This window comes from Drosophila subobscura, chromosome J, assembly GCF_008121235.1.
Source record: "Drosophila subobscura isolate 14011-0131.10 chromosome J, UCBerk_Dsub_1.0, whole genome shotgun sequence".
Lineage (NCBI taxonomy): Eukaryota > Metazoa > Arthropoda > Insecta > Diptera > Drosophilidae > Drosophila > Drosophila subobscura.
Window position 1 is genome coordinate 13,153,613 of NC_048532.1, and position 27,419 is coordinate 13,181,031.

The 27,419-nt window shown below is 44.9% G+C and overlaps 2 protein-coding genes across 4 annotated transcripts in view; both read right to left on the reverse strand.

Moving 5' to 3' along the window:
* The window catches only part of LOC117895848 (serine-rich adhesin for platelets), a 115,262-nt gene that overhangs the window by 42,236 nt on the left and 45,607 nt on the right, over window positions 1-27,419 (reverse strand). For 2 of the 3 annotated variants that reach the window (XM_034803809.1, XM_034803810.1), the window contains exon 4: window positions 5,398-5,639. The gene's annotated coding sequence lies outside the window, so the exon portion shown is untranslated. Of the gene's footprint in view, window positions 1-5,397; window positions 5,640-5,909; window positions 5,964-27,419 lie in introns of those variants that run through there. The other variant, XM_034803811.1, reaches the window with a different exon arrangement.
* Window positions 258-11,767, reverse strand: LOC117893483. The gene is made up of 2 exons (XM_034800113.1): window positions 11,702-11,767; window positions 258-569 (listed from the first exon to the last, which is right to left on the reverse strand). Exons 1-2 carry the CDS (start codon window positions 11,765-11,767, stop codon window positions 258-260), a joined length of 378 nt encoding a protein of 125 aa, XP_034656004.1.

Below are 27,419 nucleotides of genomic sequence, written 5' to 3' on the forward strand. Positions count from 1 at the left end.
AAGTGTGATTTAAATATAGATTAATGCAGTGCCCGCCACTTAAACTATGTTTTTGGACGCACGCAGGTCATGACCTCTGTTTGACAGAGGCATTAAAGGTCATGCTTTTGCCTGCTGACAGCTGAAAGTCTCCTGTGGCTATGCTCAGGTCAGAGCCAAGCCAAGACAGCTCCTGTGGTCCATCTGGAAGCTGCTTCCTCTGCGTTCCTCCTGTCTAAGCTCAAGTCATGCCCAGTGCAGCGCTTCTGTTGCTCTTCTCACAGCTCCGTGCTCTCCATCTTCGGATTGGCATTTTTGATGCCCAAAAACTGCAGCTTGCGCAGGCGACGAATCTGATGCTTCAGCTTGTGCCGAAACACAATCTGATTGTTGACCGTCTTCAGCTCGTCCACGCTGCAGGCCTTCAGGTTCCGCACCGTCTTGGTCAGCAGCGTGTCCGTGATGCAATACTTGGCCTTGGACAGACGCATGTACTCCACATTGCGACGTGCCAGCTGCTGGCGATACAGATACAAATGGTAGCCCACATTCGCGGGCTGCTGCTGGTACTGATGGCGATGCTGCTGCTGCTGTTGTTCCTCCTCCTGCTGCTGCTTGGACTCCATCTGCTGTGGTCGTGTGGAGGTGCTGTCCATGCTGCTGTCTTCATTGATGAGTTTCTGGTAGCGTGGCATTTTGGATTTTTTTTTGCACTTTTTGTAGCTAATACTCGAAGAAATATTGCTTGATATTTTTGCCAATAGATCACGGAGAAAAGTTCCTTTTGTATGTTACTTCTCCAACGTTCTCAGAGCGTTTGATGTCCTTTGCAGCACTCGCTCTACTTTTTATACAACTCAGGAACTGAACACGCTACCTGATCCCTAATGCATTTTTTCGCACCTTTCCTCAGTGCCTCAACCCATACCTGTGGCCCTACCTGTGTGGCACTTTTGACTTATGCCCCTGGCAGCCAGCAGCCGCAATAAAAAACATTCATTCTTAATCTGGCAACCGAGCCATAAACTTTTCGTATTTTGCAAACATTTTTGCAAACATTTTCATTCTTAATCCGTTGCACTAATCCGCCTGGCCACTCGCGGCCACTCACAGATACTTTACAAATGCAACAAAAAATACATGCAACAACATGCCAGAGAGTGTGTCGAGCGCCGTGTGCCGTGTGCCGGAGTGCTCTGGTTCGCGTATAAAAAGATTAAGTGACATTACACAACGTAGTTTCCCAAGCAGCTGAAAATGCAGAAAACTTCTGCTCAGAGCAGGAATCTCTGCTGGACATGAGCAAGCACGAATCCTGGCAAACAAAAAGGGTGAACCGTGCAGCCCAAGGAGGAGGAGGATTAGGCGGCCCAGTCGCAAAGCAGCTGCCTCTCGCCTTCCAGGATTCATTAATGATCTCACAAGAGGAAGGACTCAGCTGTTTTTCTTCGTGTGCATAATGAGAGCATTCCCAACCCCCATAATAATACAATTATCTTCGTTTTTTGCCCCCCCAAACTAATCTTCCTAATCCTCTACTGATACTTATCATTTTTTTCGCAGCTAATCTGCCTCTCTGCTGGCACATTTACTTTTTTATTTGGTTTGGCAGCGAAATGACTTTCATAACTGCCTGGGAAAAGTGCATTTTCTGTGTGCAGGAAAATGGAATGGGTGGAAGTGGAAGTGGAAGTGTCGCATAGATTTCAGTGTCGCAAGTTTTTGCTTTTGCATAAACCAAGGCATCATGTCAAATTCCTGATCAAATAAAACAAAGTTTGAGCCACTTTTTGCCCGGGTTAAAATAAATAACAGGAGGCCAGAGGAGAGCAAAAATAAAAGTAATCAAAGCGACAGAGTGAAAAGGGGAAAGGGAGAGCGCGGAGAGCGAGGAGAGCAAGGGCAAGTTGAAGGCGAAGAAAGTGATAGACCTCTTGGAAAAATTATGGCAAACTTTTCCTTTTTATTTTACGTGTTTCTTTCTTTTTTTTAAGCGTAACGAGACGCAACGAAACTTTTTCCTCAGCTTGAATGTTGAAATAAGCAATTTTCGCGATGAAACTATAGAACACACACACACAGAGACAGAGGCAGACAGACAGGAGAGGGGCATAAGGCGAAAAAATAAAAAAAGATTGAAAAGTAATTGCATTCAAGAGCTTGTTGTAGTTAAAAATTTATGGCCATAGTGCACAAGAATCTAGGCAAGAAACAGGGGATGGAGGGGCGGTGGCAATGACACGGGGGGCGGGGGCAGGGCAAGAGCAGCGTAGAAGAGCGAATAAAAAAATGATGATGATGCTTGCTGGTGCCTGCCTGCCTTGCCTGCCAGCTGAGAAAATATTGAAAATGTAATTCCAACTGTTGTTGTCGGTCTCCACTCCACTCCACTCCACTCCAATCCACTCCTTTCCTGCCTCCCCCCAGATCCCCTCTCTATCTCTTTCACAGGGTAGCCGCCCAGGGTCTAGGTCTTCGGTCCACGTTCATTCGATGGTAATTGCAGCAAACCGGGAGCTAGCTACACTCCACTCCACTCCACTCTACGCTTCCACTACTCGAAATAAAAGTAAGTTAAATTGAAAATGAAATGCAATCAGCTTGAGCTCTTTGGCTCTATTCCGGTATCTGTTAGATACGTTTGCATTTGTATCTGTATCTGCAATTGCAACGGCAACGGCAAATGCTGCTGCTGTAGCTCCTTCCTTCATTTGCATTTCACATTTGCATTATTAACGAAAGGTGTGAACATTTTAGCCATGTAATTGACACAACAAGCCTCCCACCATCGATTCTCTAGAGAATTCTCTAGACCGTACTGCTCCAGAAAATATGATTGGCAAACACACTCCACAAATGTACACTTTTCGGCCTTAATGGTTTATTTTTGCAAGGAAATTTGTTTGAATTTTGCTCTCCTCTCTCTCCTTCAATATGCATGGACTGGAAGCACTTTTCCGAGTGCAAATTTTGCTCGTAATTGAAACATTTTTAAGGTGTATATTCCCCAGCTCAAATTGGCATTCCAAATTGTGGCATATTCATGAGGCAAGTGCTTGTCATTTAGCTGGACATCGCCACCCCAATTGGCTCCCACTGAGGGTTGGGCTACTGGTACTAATGCAGCTTTGACACTTATCGCCTAATCAAAATGTCATAAATCTGCACAAGTCCCGGGAAGTTTGATTTGACAGCTTCACTCCACCGACCACCGACCGCTGGACCACTGGACCACTGGACCAACGACTCCCGTCCGTCAGTCCTCCCAGTGAGATGTCGCAGCATATCTGAAGCGTTAATTTGCTCGACCAACGGAAGACAAGATAAACCCAGTGACTGGCGGAGGCTTTGAAGCTTAAGTTTGGGGGGATAAATCAAATCAAATGACAATTAAAGTGCCATTCAAAGTCGTGGGGGAATGCTTTAAAATGCAAGACGCAGCGTCACAGAAGGGAAAAATGCATACCAAAACGGGTGGCACAACGGAAGGAAGGAAGAAAATGTGGTGTGTGGGAGCTTTAGCTGTGGCAATTAATTAAGGCAAAACCTCAGCGACATCTCGCCTCAAAAGTATGCAACACACGAACCGCAAAGGCAATGAAATATTGCAATCACTAAAAGAATGAAAAGCCAGAGACGAGAGACCAAAGACGAGAGGGGACCAGTGAAACCAGAGAGCGATTGCAGTTGGAACTTGCTTCTTTGGCTTGCTTTTTTGGGTGGCTCCTTTTCCTACACCGTTTCCGTTTCCGCTTCTGTCTCACTCTCTCTCTCTCTCCCTCTCTCTTTTGCTTTGGCATCTCGGTTGACTGGTTGACGCCCGCTTGCCAAAATTAGTTTCTGTGTCAAAAGTTTGAAATGAGCAAGCTCTCTCCTTCTTCTCGTCCTCTACAGCTCCAGCCAAAAGAAAAACTACTTCAAGAGCACAGCTCTTGCCCCCACAGAAAGTGTCAGAAAGAGAGCGAGGGGGAGGTACGGACGGAGAGGAGGACAAAGTTTGGCACAGGCGCTGATGTAGTTAAGAATTGGCAGCAAATGCTGCTTAATTTCAAAAGAAACTTTACGTATTTGTCATGCGGCGCACATTCATTGCGGTGTTCATTTGAGCGCTCATTCAGCCAGGAGTCGCCTCGGAACCACGGACCCGAACCACGGAAGCCAATGACGTTGACAAACGTTGCCTTGGTCACTTTTTTTTGGCCAACAACAAAAAGAAGACAAGCAAACAGCGAAGAAGATGGCCAAGAAGATGCTGATGATGATGATGGTTCCGAGATGCTGCTGCATTCGTGGCACTCGCTTAATAATTCATCAGAATAGCACTAAGGAATGCCCCGGCCGCAGGAATGATGATGGTGTTGGCTCTCTCGGTGTGGGATTGGCGTTAATTTGCGGTCGCTGTATAGTAACCGCACTCTTACCAGCTCTTTCACACTCTTCGAGAATTTCTTGGCCACTTGTGCGCCTCATTTCCTGTGGCCGACTACCATTTGACTTGCAGTTTCCGTTTCCGTTTCAATGACGCTTTGATTGGCCTTGCGGTATCCGCTCCACTGTGACCCCTAACCCCTGTCCAGCCCAGCCATTCGCCAGAGTGTTGCCTATTAAGCGATAATTATTATGTGGCCAGAGAGCCACTTCTCAGCTGACCGCATCGCAAACTTTGGAGGTTCTTCCGCACCACTCAAACTGAGAGCTGCCATGGTTACGGCGCGGACTGTTAATGACTCAACTTTGACTTGAGACTCAAGACTCAAGACTCGAGAAAGTAAAAGGAGATGAGAGGAACTTGTTATGTAATGCAAGTGTATTGATTGCAAGATTGCATTTTTTAAAGATATTTAACCTTTTTTATTGCATTTCAAAGCAGTAGAGGGGCGGCATAAAACTCGGAATGCCATTGAACCAGTTCTCTCTTACTCCACTTTGACTCTTTTTAGCGGAAGATATAAATATTTTATGCAAATTACTAACTACAAATTTGATTGCGCGTTAAGATGCCTAAGAGATACTCATATGTGGAAATAACATTAAACTGATAACACCTGATGAAAAAACTCTGTAAATACGTGATTTAATTGGGTCTACAGAATGCACACTTGAGACGGGGGAAAAAGTCATCAAAACAAAGCAATAAAAGGGCACTTTTCTGCTTGGTTTCGATTCATGTTTTACCTCACAGAATATAACCCAAAGCCATATTAAGAAAATCTGTTACTTTCCGAGTTCCAGAAAATAATCCCACTAAAACTTTAGTTTTCATAAGCCACTGCTTTGATATTTTGCAGATTCCCAAGCCTCATTGCTGCACTAAACGAAAAGTTCAGAAAGTCCCGTTCATAAGAGCAAACCCTCCACCGAGAAATTCATGCATGCACAAACGTGTCGAGTTTTTATATTACTTTGTCTTTATCTTACCTTCTTAATCGCTGACCCGCACCTTCTCTCAGGCAGCTTTTGTTCTCTCTCTTGAATCGATGCGCTTGCGGTTTCTGCTCTCTTTCTCGATTCCGTTGCTGATCTCTCACTAAATCTGCCTGGCTTGTGCTTGCAGTTGTTGCTGTACCTGCGTTCAATGGCCTGTTACAGTATTTGCAGTTACTTTTGCTATCTCTCTTTTGGTAGAGTGCTGCTGCCGTTGATTTTGTTGCTTTTTTTGACTGCAAGTAAACATAAATAAATTGTTATCTTATTAGTGCTGTTGAGTGCTTTTCCTCTCCCCCACATATCCACCAAATCCCCCCATCTCTACTGAAAGTCGATATTTGAATTTTTGGCGTTATTTAGTGCACATTGAAAATGCAATCTTTACATTTAATTTGGCCGCTGAAAGTTGCACGCAATTAAGCAGCAGCCGATGCACATGCCACGCACAACGCCAGCAGAAAAACAGAAATTAATGCAGCTTCGGACCCCGCAGCGTTACATACCCTTTGAGTGAAATCATTGCCATCAAAGCGCTATGGTATAGTAACGCGATCTTGCCGATACCGATTTACGATTAGTACTGTAGAAGCCGAAAACACAATTGATTACTCTCCGGCAGAATGCACCACCATTTGCTTCGGTAGTTTTCGGTAATTGCGCAGCAGCGAAGCTGAGAGAGTAGATCAGTCGTTCTCTCAGAGTGTGCTTTTTGCGTACAGTGAGCTTAGTACAGTGAAGAGCTTTAAAACTGCAAAGCCAATGTGTACTTCGCTCTCTTGCATCGCCAACGTCTGATCAAAGTCACTACACTCTTACCATAGGGTACAATAAGTACCAACTAAAATGGATTTATTTTATTTATATTTGCATTTGAATTTGCTCTTGTTGTATTTGTTGTATTTGTTGCTGTGTAGATAAACAAACATGACGGTGATGCTACGAGCACGCGGGTGCGAGAGGGGAGCATCTGCTCTGCGCTGTGCTGCGCTTCGTGCTTATCGGCTCAATCGGGCGGGGGGAAGCGGTAAACTGAGCAATGGTGCAGAGGTATGCGAAATCAGAGTGGGTGAGAGAGAGGGAGAGGAAAGGGATAGCGACAGTGCGCGACTTCATTATCAACGTGCTGCGGGTGCGTGGGTGTAAGCGATGGTTGCTGTGTTCGGAAGGGGAAGGGGAATGGATGAAGCGTTGATTTCTTTGGCCAAAAACATTTCCGGGCCGGGCCCCCTCACTCTTTCTCTATCTGCTCTCGAGATGCATTCGTGTGTGAAAATGATTTTAAAATTGGCGCTGAATTGTGCAAAGACAATCAAAAGGCATTTCGGCATGGCCATAATGATGTTCATTCTGCCGATGATGATGATGATAATGCCGGAAAACAAAGCAAAATGTAAAAGGAGCGAGCGGTGAAGAGCGAAACGAGGCAGGTAGCGGCGGGCAAAGTGAAATTTTGACAGCTTTTAATTGTGCAGCGGTGCGAGTAAAAAGCAACAGAGAATACAGTGAAACCAAAAATGAAGAGAAACATTTTGTTCTCTTTCCTTAAAGGGAGGGATGTGTAGCTACCATGGGAATAATTCTTTGAGGCTCTCTTAGGTGATATTCAATCAATCTCTTAGGCATATGTTTCTTTCCCTTGGAACAACGCAAAATCCAATGTTATGATTATTGTTTCACCCAAGGCAGCTTTCACCGTAGACATTATCTATATGCGCCACTTGTCTATATGATAATATTTAACTAACTTTGGCCACAGTCCCAGTGCAATTATCAAAACGCATCACGCGTCAGGGCCAGGCTGCCGCCAGGTAGGGCGATAAGCAAAGGTAAGTGCAGGCGCAGGCACAGGCAGCGGCAGAGCGCACCTGGCGACTGTCAGTTTAACGCCTCAACGAGCAAAGTGAAGGCAAAATTGCATTTCGCCTTGGAGGCCGCAGCCGCAATTAACGCGGCATCATTTCTATCCCAACTTGATGATATTTCAACTTGGGGTTTGGGTCTTCAGCCTGAGGCTGGGGGCCGGGACCGGGCCTTAGCGAATCATCATTAATAGACCAAAGTGAGAGTTTTCTAGCGATGCTGTTGCTGCTGTTGCTACTGCCACTGCTGCTGCTGCTGCCTAATGGCAAAATGAGTGCGCACTTTATGCCACCGCGCCACCTCAGTGGCAGAGAGCGACGAAAGGGAGCACCAGCCTCAACCAAGACGGATGAGGAGACGACGACGATGGGAATCAGAGCCATCATCAAGGCCTTTGAGCTATTTATAACACTCTTTTCTCACACACACTCACTGACGACTGTCAGCAATCATTCAGCGGGGTTTAATTAAAAATTTGTGAAGCCTTATGCAAATGTTCCTCCTCGCTCCAGCGCCATGGCCATAGCCACATCCCAGACGCGTTTCATCCATCCATTCTCTCTCCTTGTCTGTCGCTCGCTCTCTCTCTCTCTCTGTTCTTTGCTACAATTGCACTAAAAAGTTAACGAAGCATAAATCTCTGTGCCTTGCCTTGGCTCCCTCTCTGATAAGCTACAATCAAATGCAATCAAACTAAATTCAATTTAATGGCCCAAGTCAGCATCAGGAACTAAAGAGCAGCCGCCAAAGCCAAAGCTACGCTCTGTTCTGTTCGGTTCTGCTGTGGCTCTGCTCTGCTCAGGATCTCAATTCAAGTGAAGTGAGCTGGAAAGGAGCGGCGGCGGCGGCGGCGGCGGTGGTGGTGGTGGCAGGGAGTGCAAAGGAGCGCTAGCAGCTGCGACTAAATACAAATTACAATCTCAAACTCGGGCTCAATCTCAGCCTCAATCTCGGGCCCCAATCTCGGTCTCAATCTCCAGTTCAAGGTGGGTGCAACGGCTGCCCAAATATTGTTCGAAATTGATTAGATACGCTGCAAGTCGAAGTGGATACATATTGGTGATGGCGGAACAAAAAAGAATCGTTGACAGGGAAATCTCTCATGAGCGAACTCTTCACGCTTCAGTGGAACTCGATCCAAGATAGTTTTAAAGTCGAGTTTCACAGACCAGAAAGTAGTTCTAAAATTTGTTTGCACTATTAAATCCGCGGATAATTATAAGAATTATTCCCTGCTTTAAGGATTTTTGTAAGGATTTTTCATCAAAGGGAATTTAACGCTGTACAGAACTTAGCCAAGAAAAGTCCTTGTCCTTTGCAGCGACCCCTCACTGTACCCCTCAAAGTTTACGAATGAAAACGGATCAAATCTCTGCGCAAAAATCGCACAAAAATCACGCAAAATCTAAGCAGCTAGCTGCACGGGTCGTCGGCTGGGGTCGGGCGGTTGAGTCACTCAAGGATGGAAGCATAATCCATGCCTTTCAGTTAGCTTTATAAATATTTATAAACGACAGACTCTGGTCCGGGAGTTATGCATGAAGGGATACCTAATGTTGGGTACCTAGCCTCACCCTCCTGCTCCTACGCTGAGTGGGAGATGCGTTGAAAGCGGCAGAGTCGCGATTCACGGCACTGCACTGCTTGTTGCACCGAGTTTTGGTGCCCTTTCAGAGTTCCCTCTGAGTTGCCTTCTCTTTGCTGACAATTCAAGCGTTGCGAAAACGTTTGCACACTCTCCCTTTCGCTTTATCTGTGTGTGTGTGTGTTTTTTTTTCTCGCGGCAGCTTCCGAAGCTGCAGTGAACTCTTCTTCTCTTTACCCAGCCTCTTCTATTGACAGCACCAATTGCACGCTTCTCCCTTTCCTTCTTCGACTCAAGCTCCAATGCACTCTTCTGCCTTGCCCTCTCCGACTCATGGCTCTGTTGCACTTCTAATCTGGACAGCGCTTCCTGTACCTTCAATGCTTCACCCGTCTTGTCTCTCTCTCTCTCTGCACGAAGCAACGCTTCTCCCTTTTTCCATCTTCCCACTCTCATCCCGTTTTTATTGGCTTCGACGGCGGCGTCGACAGGCATCGACCGCAGTGCTGAGCCGCCTCTGCCTACGCCGCTCTGTCGCCGCCAGACGTTTTGTCTGTTTGATCTGCCTCCACCCCTTCACCCGCTAGAGTGCTAGAGAGCCTGCTTGCTGCTGTTTCTTTTTTTTATTTGCCTGCCTTTCGCCTTTGCCTTGCACTCTCGCACTCCCACACACAAACACACTGACAGTTTGCCCGAATTTCTGTGAATGTGTTTGTGTGTCTGCCTGCCTGCCTGTCTGCTGAGTGAGTGTTTGCTTAACATTGTTCGATATTTGCTTCCGCGGTTGCCCTTTCTCGCTCTCTCAGTCTGGCTGTCTTCTTGTGTTAGCCCGTGTCTTGGCTCTCCCTTCATCTCTAGCCCTACTGCCCCCTTCTTGGCTTCTGTTCATTTCTTGACTTCTTCTGGATGTTTATCTTCAATGATTTGCGATTTTCCGGCAATTTACGCAAAAATATGTGACGAAATTTCAGAGCTGCTCTGTTCCCAAATCCCCCCCACCACTCTGTGTCTGCTGAGCTGCAACAGTTTTGTGCTCTCTTTTTGGTGTACACTTGCCTTGGGAGGGTATTATTATTTTATACACGAAGTTTGTAACGCCAAGAGGAACGGGAATCAAATCTCTGCTAATCAGGAAACCTTCAGAATGTTATTATTATTTGTATTTATTTATTTTATCTGTCGAAATCCCTCTGCAAGGGTGTCTGAGCTTTTGATACTTTTATCTCTGAGTCCTTTCTTATTTTTATTACATTTTAAAATATCTATCTTTCCCCTCTGCCTCCCCCTCACGCTCACCCACTTCCCCTATTAGCTATTTCCTGCACCCCCTCGCTCTTTATGCGTTGCGCGCGTGATGTCAGAGCCCCAAAATTTGCCGAGGAAATTAGCGTGCAGAAATGTTGATGGCAAATATTTGCTGTCGCAGTGGGGGGAGTGAGGGGCTAGATAGGAAGCGGGTAACAGCATCTCCCACGCTTTTCAATTTGTTTAACGAATTTTTGTTCGGGTAGAGTAGATTGTCTCTGAGCCATTTGGCGTTGCAGTTAATTGAAACCGAAAGGTGAAAGGAAGTTTGAGCGGAAACCATTCGGATTTGAGGATGGGTTGCTTGGCGGGCGCATCACCGCGATAACAATAAAATACTTCACTGCCTGATTTATCGACCCAAAAGGGCAGCCACGACTCGAATCGGTGGCCCAAGCAAAGTGTTCAATTTGCTTGCTAATGCGGAACAGGAAAGCGGGTGATGAAAAATTATAGAAAAATCAATTTGTTAAGTGTAAAAAATGTAAAGGAAAAGCCATAGAAAACTGTTTACCTTTTAGTTAAATTTAATGCACTCTGCCAGCAAATATTCAAGCAAACAAAATGTATTTTTTGTACGCAAATAAGAACAAAATTCGGCACTTTACAAATTTCACTCCTTTAAAAGGCGTCTTTCAATAATAAATAAATATATTTGTTATTTACTCTGCTCGAAAAGTCGAGAAATGCTGTGTAAACATGCAAAAATGCGTACAAACAAATTGTGAAATTAAATGGCCTCAAGAAACATCATAATATTCATTAGGATGATGGCAATGGTTGTTCCATTGCCGACACACAATGTAATGATCATGTGATGATTTGTTAATTAAAAGCAAACATTAAACATTAGGCGGCAGCAAGGCGTTGGGGAAAACCAGCATCAAAATGTAACCAAATGAAGCAGAAGAAAAAGAAAAAGAAAATACAAAACGTTTTTCATGGCAGACTTTAATGCCTCCTGGGGGGGAGCCACCAAGTGGACATCCACTGACCGATAAAGACATGACGATGCTACTGATTGTGTTACACTTTCCTGAAACTTACTGTCACTGGTTTTGCACAGGGAAAAAATAGTTGAAAATAAGGAGTATTAGAAGTGGTACTTCCTAATATTATTTCTATCCATACTTGTACCACGATAAATAGATTTTCATATCATCTAAAGATCTAAAAACTATCTGAAATAATTTTTAATAAATGAAACCCAATTTTTCCCAAGTGTAGCATCGTCTCAGCCAGCAGCAGACACGGACCCACCATCATAGTGTTGCCTCTAACTGTGGCAGCGATAACAACTTTCGTGCGTGGCCAAAAGAAGACTGGGGGCAACACGCGTACAGAGGGGGGAATATGTCTCTGGAGTAGACTAGTTCCCCCCGCTACAGAGTACCGGGAACACGTTTCGTTGTGGCGACAAGGTTTTTTTTCTCTCTCTCCACACAGTTGATGAACTCCGTTGGGGCTTTTGGCTGCGTCTACCCCCCTAACCTCTCACTCCACTCTCCCTTACATGTCTGCCACCTCCGCCTCCTCCACTGTTACCCCTCCGCTTGTGCGCTTGCTGTTGCTGTTGCTGCTGTCACCGTTTCTGCCTTCGGGCCAACGCATTTTTCATTAACACGCCAGCGCAAAAGTAGTTGATCCGCTTTTGGCCGTTACACTTTTGTACGCATGTGTGTGTGCGTGTGTGTGTGTGCGCCATAAGATACATCTGATATTTTACATTGTATCTGTATCTGGCAGATATACGGGCGGGCATGCAATAACAGCAGAAAACCCGAAAATATAACCAGACCTTGTGCCACTTTTACGATCTGTGTCCGAGAATATGAAGCAACAAGCACGGGAGACGTACGAGGAGCAGGGGCTGGATTTGGGGCTGGGGAGACGACAACGGACTTGGCAAATTGATTAACGCTAATCGACGCCATTTTGTGTGCAAAATATTCATAAGGGGATGCAGCAGCAGGAGGAGGAGGTTGGGGAGCAGCTACAGCAGGAGGCGGAGGAGGAGGATCAGCTACAGCTGTAGGCGGTGGGGCGGCGGTGCAGTGAGAGCTGTTAGCGGTCGGTCACTGTGCAGCGTTTTAGCTTGCCTGAGCCGGCTTTTGGCTGCCTGTTTTTGTTGCTTTTTATTGATTGTTTTTTTGGCCAAGTTATGATGTTGTTGCTTTTGGTGGTAGTTGACGTCGTTCATTGGCTTTCGGCAATCAATGAGAGGGGGGAACGGGGACGGGGTGTGGTAATGGAGCAAGCGGTTTGTTGGACTTGTCGAACAACTGTAAATTGCAGCGGCAGCGGCACAACAACCAGTCCCAAAAAATCTCGTTTGCCTAATAGCCGAGTTCAAGTTGAATGCCTCTCAATCTCTCAATCTATCAATTGGGAGGCATCAGCATCAGCATCATCATCATCAGCTTCAACATCAGGCGGCAGTCAGACGGCAAGCGTCATCTGGCATTATGATCGTTGATTTTTAATTAACAACCAAATAAATTAGCAGCGTCTTAAAAATGACAACAACAAAAAGCTCAGACCCAAAAAAATAACGAACAATGCAGTCGAGCCAGCCAAAAATATCTGAAGAACACAGCAGGGCGGCAGCCCATGGGCAACGATAAAGTACTGTAACTTACGGTTTAAAGGTGAAAAACGGGTTTAGAAACAATCACTGGATAACAGAACCCAAAGATGGTTTTTGTAAAGAAATGTTTGATTTTTGATCAAATTTAAACTGTTTGTAGCGTGTGTTTTGCTTTAAAAGTTATTAGAATTAAGTTTATTTTTGGCCGTCACAAATTATCTTAACTGTTGATCTTTATTTCAATGAGCTTTTACTGCTCTCACGCAATACTCGCACACGCTCTCGCCATTTGCAAATTGCATGCCATTGCTCTCTCAGTAATTGCTTCTAAAAGGGGGAAGCTTTTAATCGCGCTCTCAGCAACAACAACAGCTTTAATGCTAAGACAGACTCCCGCTCTCGCTCTCCCTCTCTCATTAAAGGAATGGCAAACGGAACGGGACTCTACTGCTTTGCTTTGCGTAGTTTTTGTCTTTCTTTAAATTCCGCCTTTTGCTATGGATTGCGACTTAGGCACTGCAGTTACCCAGTATTATATATTCTCTATAATTTCAATGTTCCATTTCCTTTGGGTAAATAAAAACATTAAAATTTAGCCAAAATACCGCAATTAAATAATTAATCAAATGTTTTCTAATCTTTGCAAATACAATTTATGTATTGCCCATATATTTAAAGCTTTATTTTCTTGGTATAAACAAAAACTGGCTCTTCCAGTTGCCGCGTTGTATTATCATGCCGTAATTAATCTTTAGATCTATGTCGCGCATTTCCCATTAAAAACATACAATTTAAAACCAGAATAAATCTCTTGATTTGCTTCAGCTTTAATTCACATAAATGTTTTTCGGCTACCGAAAAAAAAGAAACACTTAAATCCGAAGCACAAAAGTGAGAGAACATTTAAGACCAACAACAACGAAAAGAAGAAAGAGAAGCAGCAGCAAAGTTCATGAACTCGAAGGAAAAGAGAGGGAGCAAACATTTCTCACACTCTTACACAGAAGAGAGGGAGGTAAGAGCAAGGCGCCCTGGCAACGGCGGCGTCAATTACATGGCAATGGCAATGCTGATGAAGATGTAGGGAGGAGGCGGGGAGGCAGATGGGTGCCAGAGATGGACCATGGCTACGGCTACGGCTACGGCTACTTAGAAGCGCAGCCGGACAGGCACGGGGGCTTAACTTTTAACCGCATGAACCAAAAGTCGACATCGATGTCGATGCGGTGGCCCACTCGAGGCGCCAGACCAGACCAGACCAGACTAGACCAGAGGCCTCCGACACAGAGAGAGCAAAAGAGAGAGAACAAGTAATTAAAACGAAGCAAAAGTCCGAGTTCGAGACGTGGAACCCAGAAGAAAATGGGAAAAACCTAACACTGAAATCCCAGCAGCAGCAGAAACCAGCAAGCAGCTCTCGGACATTGCTCATTTCGTCGTTTCGTAATTAATTAGTCTTAAAAGTTAAATAGCCCAAATGATTTTGGACAGGCTACAAAGAGCGAGCGCTCGCTGGCTAATAGAAAACGTCAGGAATGCCAACGAAGAGCGAGAGCAGAGGATGCGGGGCAGACTGCGGATGCTGCTGCTGCTGCTGCTGCTGCAACAACAACTGGGAATTCTCTCGGCAAATGAAGATAAGATACGTTCTTTGACAGGGGGCCGACGCGAGACTGCAACAAGCAGCAAGAGGAGGAAGAGGAGCAGCAGCGAGTGGCTGTCTCGCATTTGTGTAAATTTTTCTGCTTTTCTCCAGTAAAAAAAAAGAGCCAGTTGAACTGTCAGTTTGTGTATCCATTGAAAATTGCTGGAAGAATTTATCTAATGCACAGCGTGTGCCTGCAGCAAGCTCTCTCTCTATCTCTATCTCTCCCTGCACACTCCTGCCGCTGCAGCCACTCCAGCCACTCTATGCCATATATTGATTGAGACAGAATTTATTGGCCAAGCGGCAGCAGAGCCAGCTCCAGTCAATGTCTGACTTTTTGACATTAAAAATGTTGTGCATATGTATCTATGCTGCATGTATCTATGTATCTACAGCTCTTACAATATGTATCTTTCATGGAAGTACATGAAAAGGTGCACGTTTGAGATATAGGATACCCGTTCCTTGGCTTCCTCGCTCTTCCTTCCTCGTTAGTAGACTCTCGCTCTGTCCCCTTTTTGGCATATGTAGTTAAATATTTTGTTGCAAGCATTTTTCACACACAAATTGGCAAAAATCAACTCACAAAATGCTAACAGCCCTTGCTCCTGGCTGCCTTCCACCCACCTTCAATGGCATATCAATTTCATTTGGCTTTTCATACCCAATATTCCCGCATATATTTGCCAATTTATTTTACACTTTTGGCCGGGTTTTTCTCCATGTTGGAAATTGCCATGCGGCTGCCGGCTGCACACTTAAAGTGCACCTGCAATCCACACAAAAAAGAATTTAAATAGAGTAGAAAACCCCCAAAAAAACTTTACCCTGCAACGAGCTTTGAGTGTGTATCGAAAGTGTGGATACCCTTGTGTTAGCCCCCCAAAGCCATTAACTTGTCCAACAAGCCAGAAATCGAATCTAGACCGAAAGTTGCAGTCGCTTCAAGTTCCTCTCTCTTCCACCCTCCCTGTCAGAGCACGATTATGGATCCATTGGCCACTTTTAACGCATTTTCCTGTGGAGCCCAACTTGGTCAAGTGGCGTAGGCGGGAGTAGCGTCCTGCCCTCCACCGCATGCAAATTGCAACTGATTCAACATTCAAGTGGCCCCCAGGAGCTGCAGCAGCAGCACACTCACAACTTTCAGAATTTTGCCAGAGAGCAGAGGGAAGAAAAATTGCTGCCTAAGAGCATTGGCCTGCTGCAGAGGCAAGCTGTTGCTTTGGGCCCGGCCTGCATAATTTATGGCCAAGTCTAGACCAAAGTGACAGCCAGCCCAATCTCTAATTGTTCCCAAAAACACAGAGAGAGACAGAGAGAGAGAGAGAGAGAGAGAGCGGGAAATGACGACAAAGACATTTTTAGATGATTTCTGCTGGCATTTCATATTTTTCGTATTTTTGTACAAAACATTTCCCCCGCCTCTGCCTCGTGTGTGTGTGTGTGTGTGTGTGTGTGTGTGGTTGCTGGCTGCAAATATTTGGCCAAGACAAATTGCAGTAAACAATTTGGCAACAAAATTTCCATGCGGTTGCTCTGCAGCATTAGTGCAGGTCCTGGGTCCTTGCATCCTCCCAGTGCTGCAATTACGGCTATGGCAGTGCCCAAGTTTCTCGTTCAGGAGAAATTTAAAAGTTTATGATAAAATTATCAACTTAATTGCTGCCAGGGGTGGAGCTCAGCTCCCTCCCAGTCTTAAGTGCCCCCAAGGAGACATTCAAACAGTGGACTCTAACCATATGAGGATCGCTCTGCTCTCTCTCTCTCTCTCTTTCGTTTTCTTTGTGCTCTGTGGATGCTGCAATCGACTCTTAAATGTTAGCAAACTTTTGAACTGGTTTCCTTTCAAGCGAAAGCAAAAGTTGTTGTCGCTGCATTTGCATGACGACAGCCCCGACGTCAGTCGTCTCCTGGCCAAACGCTTTCAAATTGGGTTAACGACACTTCAAGCCGAGAGGCGAAAAACTGCTGCACTTTCCACAGCAGCCAAGCAGCAAGTGTCGCGCGACAGCATAGAAAGTGAAACTGCAACTGCAACAAACACCAACTCCACACACACACACACACACACACACACACAACCAGCCACAACAATTGCGGACAAGATTCGCTTTGGTTTCGTTTCGATTTTGGCCAAAGGAAAGTGCAGGCAAAGTGGGTCTCCATAGATCCATGTCAATTAGAGCTGTAAAATGTTACCATTACCATCAGCATCATTACGTATGCAAGATCTATGGAGAGATCGGCTAGATGGATTGGCTTGGGTTATGCAAACTCGATTGCCAGACACGAATGAATGGATATTTGGAATGAGGAATGAGGAAGATCTCAGAGAGTGATGCAAAATGCTATCGAAATCAATTCAGATTTGGTTGAAAGGAATGGGGAAACCAAATGAATGTTGGAGCATTTAGAGCGTGCTTTTGGAAGTCTTTGAAGTTGCAGCTGGCAGAGAGGAAACTCTGCTCTAGTCTGGCATGAAAAGAGCGCCAGAAAATGGACTTAAATGATGGCTAAAGTCTTCTTCTCTACCTTAATCTCTGAGAATCCATCATGCATATATTTCCCTCTCCAAATCAATTTCTTTAGCTCATTAAAGTCACAGCTTTTGGCGCAACTTATTTCTATTTCAATTCCTGGCATTTTCCTGCCTGCCTGCCTGCCGCTGCCATTTCCCAATTTGCCAAGTCGTTTGATATGCCGCAATTTTGTGCGCTAATTTGAGGCATTAGCAATTAACATTTTGCCTTGTGCCAGACAGTTTTTGGCTTTTCAGTTAAGAAGTTTCATTAGAAGAGAGAGCTCTTCTCCCTCTCTCTCGCTTTGTGTCTTGAAAGTTGCACAATTAAGCGGCAAAACGTAGCAAACGGAATTCAAATGGAAAGCTGCATTGCGATGAAGAGCCATAAAGCACTCGGCAGACTGCGCTGCACCAATGATTGCATATTTCTTACAGGGTAAGGTTAAGACTCCACAGAACACACGGCACACAAATCATAAACGGCAAACACTGAGAAAATGGCAAAATGGAAATCAAATGAACTCCAGCCAGCCGCAAGATTGCAAGTTGCAAGAGTCAAGGAACCCATAAGCGTTGACAATATGCTGCACACACACACACACACACACACACACACTCTGAGAGCGTTGCAAGAGTCAAGAAGAGCAGCTCAAAAGCCAGCGACATGCTAATTATGGTTATATTTATGTAGAAAGCAAACAGCACAGCGCCCCGGAACTGTCTTCCACTTCAGTGTCTGTGTCTCTGTCTCTCTGCTTCATGTGCAGCGATGTGGCAGAGACTCCAGTTGCAGTTTGCCGTTGCTTTTGCCCCGGTTCACGACTTTGACAAGAACGCGGCCATCATAGGCCATTATCATGCGCCTCATCAGGCAGCGGCAGGCAGCGCCAGCATCGTCTCCATCTAACGCCAAAGTCATTAAACTCGCGTAGAGTTCGACTCACTCCAACCAAGCTTCAAGCTTCCCCCCAATCCACACTCCAGCCTCCATTCGTTGGCCCCCAAACCATCGACTAACGACTAATTTGCGCATATGACAGGGCGACATGCGAGTCGTTCTATGGGCCATGGCCCTTGCCTCTGTCCCTCTTGCAATGTCAAACATTGCCAGCATCGCTGGCTCTGTCGCTGTCTCTGGGATCGCTATGTGGCGATGCTTCCCAGCTCTGGCTCTTCCTGCCTTTCAGCCACTTTAAGCGGCCATAAACGCTCTCGAGTAGGCCCATCAGAGCCATCAGTGGACGCAGCCATTGGACATTTATGGGCTTTAGATGATAAGAAATGTGCAATCGCTGCAGGGCCACAAGAACACAAATGCCAAAAGGGCACAGAATGACGCCACAAACAACACAAAAAGGAAACAAAACACAGCAAAAGAAACAAAACGAAACGAAAGCAAAAATGAAAATGAAAACGTTAAAAATTGCACTTAAAAGTTGGCGAAAATGCACAGAGAGAATGCCGCCGCCCGGCCTGCCCTCGGGGCGCAACAAACGAGGCGTTTGGCCAAACAAATCGCCCAATTTGTTGTTCAATTCTCCATTTCCATTTTCCATATTTCTCATATTTAATATATGCACTCCCCAACAGCCATCTAGCCATCAGCTAACAGCCAACAGCCAACAGCACTTTTGTTTGGCAACTAAATAATAATGCGGCACGCAATGAGGGGCGGGCGGAGCGGCAAAGATTGTTAAATCATTTAGGAAAGAGTTTAGGCAAGGGCAGGAAGAACTGGGAGGGCTAAGACCTTAGGGACAGCAGCGGCAACTTGCTTAATTGCTAGGTGCAAAATCATCACGTGTCCAGGGTGCAAGTTGTAGGCGGTGCCAAAAGCACATGGAAATAAAAGGTGAACGCAAGGAAGGAAAGGAAAGAACCCTGAGGATGTAAGAAAATGCTAGAAAAATAAGGAATACAACGGCTAAACGTAGGAGATTTGAAGAGGTTTCTAAACGGTACTCTGCATACGATATTTGGCCGCTAAATGTGATGATTAAAGTGGTATTTAGGAGCCAAAAACTCATAGATCTATCAAACAAATATCATTTATTAGCGATCAAAGTCTCTAAATAGTAATCCAAAGAGTGCATAATTCCACGAAGAAGCTTCCACCTTCTGGCTTCCAATCACTTTAGCTTTCATTCCCTAATATAATTCCACTAATTCCATCAATCACCACACATCCATCTCTCATTTACTGCCCATAAATTGCAAGCAACATTCAATGGCAACCAATTTTCATTCCTCAAAGGTTTTGCACAACAAACAAAGCAGCAAAGGGCAACGGCAAACCCAATTCCACTCTCCATTCAGTTTACTCTTCAGACCAAACAGTTGAGCTTAAAGCGGACAACGGACAACGGACAGCGGACAGCGGACATTTGGCATTAGGCTGGTTATTGTGTTGGGGTTTCAACAGGGGCCTACAACGCAGCGGGGAAAAGGTGCGCTGTTGGGGACAGGCGTCTGGAATGGTGGACTTGGACAGGTGGCAAGTGGCAGGTGCCGGGCCTGGCCGCGTTGATGACGATGCCAATGCACCTTCTGGGCTTAGAGTCTAATTAAACACGACAGTGAAAATGTGCTCGCTCGCCCCTCCGCTGCCACTGCCATTGACACGTGTGGCGGCAACAATGGCAACGCGAATGGGCAACGGCATGGGGCAGGGTTCGCAATGCGAACCGAACAATAGCCAGTGTCCAGTCCAAGCGGATGCAGTGCAGCCGATAGGCCGTTAACGTACGTGGCAGCAACAGCAACAAAAATCAGCTTCTGCTTCTGCTGATTTCCCGTTTGCCAGGCGAGGCGCCGCCTCTCCCACTCTCTCTCTCTCTCACGCGTTGCTCCTCTCTCGTTTTTTGCGCTCCTTTCACGCACGTGATTTATGTTCGTGGGTGCGCATTTTAACGCCAAGGATTCTGGTGCCGGACTGCCTGTAGCCTACAGCCTGGCTGCCTGGCTGCCTGCCACACACAATGGGGCGAAGAGGTAGAGCTGGACGAGGCGCAGCACAAATTCTGATGGCAACTTTATTGAAAATCGCATATTTTATGTTGTGTGTGTTGTCCGGGGCACGGCACTGGCGGCTGCTTGGGCAATTCAATCAGGATATAATTTTATGCGTAACTTAAACACGCAGGATATGTTAATATGGACCGGCCGGCCGGGTGGCAGCAGGACATGGGCGAAAAATCGTCGCACTTTACGCTCGAAATAACAGTTGTAGTTGTGTGTGTATGTGTGAATACCGTTTGGGGGCATATTGGTGTGTGTGTGTGTCTGTGTGCATGTCCTGTGTGTTTGTGTATTTTATATCCTGCATGTGTGTGTTTGTTTGCGTGATTAATTAATTGTATTTAAAGGATAATTGCCTCTAGCTTTCATTTGATTAAATTTCCATAGTCAGACGCAGACAGACAGCGAGAGTGAGTGGGAGCGAGACAGAGCGTGGAGCAGCATAATAAACCTCAGGTCAATGCTCACGACAGGTGGCTTCCTGGCAACAGATTACCCACGTAACGTGCACTCCTCCTCGCCCCGCTTCAATTTAAAATTTTGCATTTAAAGTCGAACAGCAAAAAATGTTGAAGCGCACGAAAGTAGGCAAAAGCAGACAAAGGATATCGCTGGGGGCAAAGTTTCTTTGGGCAATTATATTTATTATATATTTAATCATAATATAAACTACAGTCTAGCTCTTCGTCTATGGATTCGTCCCTCAAACCATCAATATCTATGGATATTTATCCCATCAACAAGCCCACGAAATGTACACAAAATCTGTCCCACTGTCTATCCATCCATCTACATATTTTTTTGCAACTGGGGCTTCCTTGCTTGCTTCCTTTCATCCACCATAAATCCCACAAAAAACTATCAAACATTTGCTGACTTCCAAATCGCAAAAAATCACTGAACATCAGGCCTCATGGCTTAGCTCAGAATTATGGCATCAAAATTAAATATTAACAATTAATAAACGCTTTTTGTTGTTGGCCTTTTAACTACATTTTTAGTAATCGATTAATTGCATTCACACCGTGTGCCAGCACGGCATATTCCATCAATTGTTGGCCACAATTTTAGCACAACTTTTTTGTCGGACTTTCTTTTTTGAATAATATTCATTTTCGCCACATTAATGTGTGCGCTAATAAGCGCAAATTAAATGTTGTTGCTATTTCTGTTACGTGACTTGCTTTGGCATGTGATGCTTTAATTATGGCCATATTTGTTTGCCTATGACCACGAGATAGATTTGTTCGTTAACACGCCGAGAAGTTGACGTGTCAACTGTCTGGCTAACGTGGCACCCCACCGCCCTTCCTGTTGCCGCCACTGCGTGCCATTTCCTGTTCCTGCATAATCGATGCCAGGCCAACGTTTTTTTGTTGCTTTGCCTGCTTCTCCGGCCAACACGCACAATAACGGGCAACAGCGGGTTGGAGAACAGGAGGAACAAACTTTTATGAAACAAAATACGTAAATCTCTTTAGTTGGCTAATAATTATGACATTAAGCGGCGATGTGGCTTGAATTTTAATTGGCATTCCGCTGACTTTTGTGTATTTGTTATGGCAGCTTAATCGCTGTTCTCTCCCTCTCTCTCTCTGTTGCTGTTCCCGCTGCTATTTTTATGTTTATTAATAAATAATTTACAAATTGTTTTTTGAGCAGGGCGGCGGTTGTCTGTGGCTAATTGCTTTGGTGGCCATTTATTGTGATTCTCACAGTTTTACATGTGTTCTGGCGGAGGCTAATTGTGGCTGGACCGCGGCTTAAAAGTGTCTTGGAATTTGCTTAGATTTTGAATATATATCCACAAAGTGTAAGCTATCTTTGGCTTTCAATCCACACATGAAAAGATAAGCCACAAAGAGTGCTCTTATTTCTGTTAAATTTCTCATGCCTTGACCCCAATCCAGCTGGCGTTGCATAAGTTCGGTAATTCGGTAATTCGTAACTCCCCATTAACCAACTCTCAGCGGACATGTAAATTAAGGTTAACACTAATTCACATTTCGATTTGCACTTTTCAAGTGCCGTAACGCCCATAAAAGTGACGATATGACAATGTTCAACTATTGGAGGCAATGCCACAAAGAAACGCACGCAAAAAACACAGAAAAGTTGATGCCCAAAATGTGTTCACTGCCGACCCCCTGCCATCACCCTGCTCCACACTCGCGAAGCACATCGCAGCTCAAACTTTTTTTATGACCACATGAAAATTAAATTAAAACTCTGTGAAATAAAAGTCTTTTTCCTGTTGGCCTTCTTTCTGTCTGCGTCTTAGATAAGCGATTCGCTTTGTTTGCCCTTCACACGCACTTGACCAAATGCATACAAAAAGTGCGAGGAAGAAAGGGTAGCTGCTGAAGACGAAGCTTTAGATACACTTTCCCATCTAAATAAGCGCTGAAAAATGTGCCAAAACCTTAATTTTCTTCACTGCAAACTCCAAAAATCAAGATAAAGGGCATCAGGCAATAACAATTCGAAAAGCAACTGAAGAAACAACTAAATTGGTAACAACATCATTTGCCATTTCCGCGCGATTGTCTGTCTGTTCGCTGCTGTTTGCTGGTGGCTGCTGCTGATAGCCATCTAAGCCAAAATGTTGCAATGCCAGGCAGCAGTTACAGCAGCAGCAAAAAACCAGCAGGAGGAAGAGCAGCAGCAGGAGCAGCAGCAGCAGCATTAACAACATTAACATTAACAACAAAAGCAACACTCAACCATGGCAAACAACATACACAATGACAACAACTGAATAAAGTTATTAGCGCATTTATCCGAGGCAACGGACGTGGCACACTCTGCCAATCCTCCCAACCCTCGTCGCATCCAACAACAACAATTGTGAATGCAATTTCCATTTTAATTACCTTCAAAAGGCAGCAGCGGCAGCAGAAGCAGCGGCAGGCTAGAGGCAGACGCTCGGCAGACATTTGGCCAAATGACGCCAGCAGTGCTCGTGGTGCTGGTGGCGCATGCGTCGTGATGCATAGTAACAACAACAGTAGCGGCAGCCACAGTCCAACAACAGTCCACAGTAGCTGCCTCAACAATGGCAGAAACAGCAAAAGCAACAACAAAAAAACTGCAAAATTAGTCACACATTTCGTGCATCGTTTAAAATACAAATGCACATGACGAGGGGCAAAAGGAAAGTTTTGAAACCAACTTTGGAGTTTTTTTTAGCACAAAATGCAGCATGCACATTGAAAAATTTTGACTTGCAATCCAATATTAATTCAACAAGCTACAACTTTAGTCTCCCATTTACCAACAACCCTTCTAGCCACCCTCGCATGTACGTGTGTACGTGCAATCCGCACTACAACTTGTCGTCCGTCGTGATATTAAAAATTCGAATTAAAATTCGACTTTGCTTTTGCTTTCGTTGTCGTTTTTTCTGTGTTTCTGTTTTGCTTATCCTCTACTCTCTTTGTTGTTGTTGTTGCTTCCCCCCTCGTTATGGCTGTTGTTGTTGCTGTTGCCATTATTATTACTGGGAGACACTTGTCGTTGGCTACCTTTTGCTCTGCTTCTCTTTCGCTCACGTGCTGCTGCTCTACCTCAGCCACTGCTTTACCTCCGCTTCTGCCACTGCTTTGCCCCTCTGCCACTGCTTTACCACTGCTTTTGCTCACTTTTTCTGTGCATTTTCTGCATAAATATTTCAACACTTTCGCTTTTGTTTTATGTCAGACACACATACACACGGATAAAATTGTTTTAATTATTCCCAACGTGAGTGCTGAGCGACCTCTTCAGCGTCCCTCCCCACACCACTCCCTGCACAACGTAGTTGCTGTGCATTTTAATTGCATTTTTATTTAATTTTTCCCCCTCTATTTTCTGCATCTAATTTGTCGTCATCTTTAGCATTGTCTCCCATTCGCATTGTTGTAAATTTTGTAATAATTTTTTGGAATTTTCGCACTCACGAATTCCCACGCACATTTTTGCAGATATTGTTGCTATTTTTTGTTTACCTTTTATTTTTTGTTATTTTTTCGTTTGTTTGCGTAATTATTAAAAGAGCACAAGCACACAGGCAACAGCAACAGCAACAACAACAGCAACAGAAAATCAAAACAAATAATAAACATAATTTCGTCATTGTCATTGCAGTTGTATTTGCAGTACAGTTACTCGTAGAGGTTACTGTAGAAGATTTTCTGTTGTGCCTTTTGTCAGAATTAATTCATGCAAATTATAACAGTTCATTGAACGACTGAGTGGCAGCGAGTAGTTGCATCATTTGCAGAGAGAGATACTCGCATTACATCATTAGCATTTGAGGGTAGAATAGAATATAATAAAGATTATTGCATGTGGAATGGAGCGCAAGAATTTTGTGGGTAAATCAGCAGAAAGAGGAATACAGCTGGGAAAATAAGTGCAGACAATACAGAGGGATGAGACTAGCCAAAACTGCAATTTGTGTAATTACTAGATTTAGTATTAATTGGGGTGCTGTAGGTTTAAGTAAAAGGAGGAAATCTCTGACAAAAAAACCCTAAAAGTACCTAACTACATGTACCTTCCGTTCCACACATCACGTATCAGATGGGTAGATATCTTTACGGACCACACGCTCATCCGCTCTGCTTCCAGCACTAACCTTCCCTGCCAGTCAAACCTCCTATCGCTATGCGGCTTCCGTTGCGTCTGCGCAATTCTACGAGTGGTGACCCAATTTCGAATTGATTTCCAAATCCATTCATTGTTTGCCTGTTGGCCGATTGTGTCTGCTAATTTATAGGCGCCAGACTCCATACAGTGGGCGGTAGCGCTTTCAATTTACATACAAAGATTTATACCGATTCGAGCATATTTCACATGATTTTGATTCGTTTTTTTGAGTGTTTGGCTTCTTGGTCCGCCGACTTCTTTTGTGATGTGATTCGTTTTTTTGCACTACGCTGAGCTCTAAGCGGCTTATATTTACATTTTGGCAATTATCGCAACGTTTAGTTTGCCATTTCAGATCCGCTTAAGAGTCGGTCTGGAGCCGGCGATGAAAGATCAATCGGGGCACAAATAAAGCAAACAATTTCATCATTAATATTGACGGACGACTGACACCCACAACAATGTCCGAATTACACAACAATATGCAAACAAAACACACACACACACACACACCAATATGTAATTAATAAGAGATCAAATAACAACAGCAGAAAGAAACCACAGCAGAAGCGAGAAAAAAAGGCCAGTGGCTGGCTATACAATAAATTAATTAAAGCGATATCAAAAAGGGGGGAATGGACTGGGAGAATAATCAGCGAAATGCCGCGAATGTTCTCCGCCCTCCCTCTCTTTAGCATATTTCTTTCTGCCCCACGCCTCTCGCTCTCTTTTTCCAATGCGCGCCAAGTAACAGTAACAAATAATTAGCTTGTAAACTAAAAGTCATCATTAATAATGATTACCGCTGGGGATCTTTTAGGTTCTAGAGTTTAGCGATGGACCGGGGCTACATTTCGTGCGTGTTTCGTGCTGGCACACGAAAACGTCGAGCACTTTCGAGCTTCTGCATGCCTTCGTGCCTTGCAAAGCTTAGCACACGCACATCTCTATGTAATGTGCTCTCTCCGCAACAGAACCAAAGTTCTGCCCCTTCTCTTCCTATTCTTCTGCTCAACGCTCTTCTGTTTTGTTCTTGTTGTGAGTGAGTGAGTGTGTGTGTGGGTGCCTGGCAGATGCCGGCATAAACGTCAACATAATTAAGTGAGCGACTTCTTCTGCTGCTTTGCCTCCTCCTCCCTCATTCTTCTACTGTTGCTGCTCTTTCTTCCGCTCCTCCTTCCCCAACCGCTTCGCCACCCTATCACTTTTTCTTCAGTCATCGACTTTTTGTACGCTGCTGCGATTTATTTCGCATTAACGTTAAATATTGCTTCCTAATTAACCGCAGCCACCGGGTGGGGGTGCGGGACGGGCAGAAGAACTTCTCTAAACGAGGCGCTATAACAACGACCGATACTGTATATGGGGCGGAGTGTCTATATATTGGCTGGCTGCTCTGCCCACACGACCATCATTATCATGATGATGATGATGATGATAATTAGGATGATGGTACGACAGGATGATGATGCGTCAATTTTGCGGCTGCTAATTAGTAGCCCGGAGGAAAAAAAAAAAAGCAGCCATAGCCCCCCCGCTTGGCATTTACAGTTACTGTCAAAAGTTTTCGACTGTGGAATTTTCGGCAGATGGACGGCCCCCCTAGAATCTAGAATTGGAACTGGAACTGTAACTCCACTCTTCTAACTGCGATTTGGCGTGACGCATTACCGTTAAAAGTGATTTTCGGGATTTGTTACAGTTACAGTTACATTTCCGTGCAGGGGTTTTTGTGTGTAGGTTCTGCGGTCATCAGCAACAGCAGGTGGTGGGAGGGGGTTCTGTCTCTCTCTCTCTCTGTCTCTCTTTCCTGGTATCTACGGAGCAACTCTGATTAGCGACTAATGAGTGCGAATGGGATTGCGGTTAATTTACTTTTTAATGGAGGGCGTGCGCCGAATTAATGGAACGGGGTTACAGTCAGGATGAATGCGTTGTGTTAACTAGGTTCAATTTCATTTAATATTTATGGCTATAAATATTTAAATAGTTTTCCAATAGTTCTCCTACATATTCCCATTAACATTCTGCCTCAATCCTGGCTGAGTCAGTATTAAAGCAACGTAAAATCTTTACTCTTTCACTTTTCCTTTCTTCCTACAAGTGGGCACTCCTGTCAAGGCCATAAATGATATCCCACACACGGACAATGAATGTGCTCTTAGTGCTCTTTCTTCGAGTGCGATAAAAATTGATATATAATGGATTATCGTTTATTACACGCACGATTACGCCCACCTCCACCTACGGCACTCCAGCAGCGCCGCACACAATGTCCTTGCCCGGGATATTGCATATTGTTTTCTGTCGCTTTCTTCCGCTCCTCTTTTTTCTGTGGCATACATTTTAATGAGCCTCCGCCTCTGCTCCTTCTTTGCCATACTTTTGCATGTGCCGCAGGAGGACATTGCGGAGGAGGAGGAGGTGAAGAGGTGGAATGGATCGTGAGTCCATTCTCCTCATATGGCTGACAAACAAACGAAACGAAACGAAGAGAAGAGAAGGCATAAATAATCGTACAAAGTATTGCAGGCCATAAATATCGTCGCACAGGGTGGGGAGTGGAGCGTGGGGAATGTCGTTGGTTGGTTTGTGGGTGAAGATGCTGCTCGGCTGCTGCCGCTGCAACGGCGCGCGTCCTCACAGCTCACACAATTTCCCTGCAGCATGAGTCGACAATAAAGAGCCATAATAAAGGCAACATCATGAGGCAGGACAAGAGGAAACATCATGGGGCAGGCGGGCAGGACCAGCAGCAACACCAACAATAAACAAGACGCGCAATTTCACCGACTACTGAGAACTTTACGTACTGTGACGTGGCGATGCCACACGTAGAACGTACTCCTACTCCTTT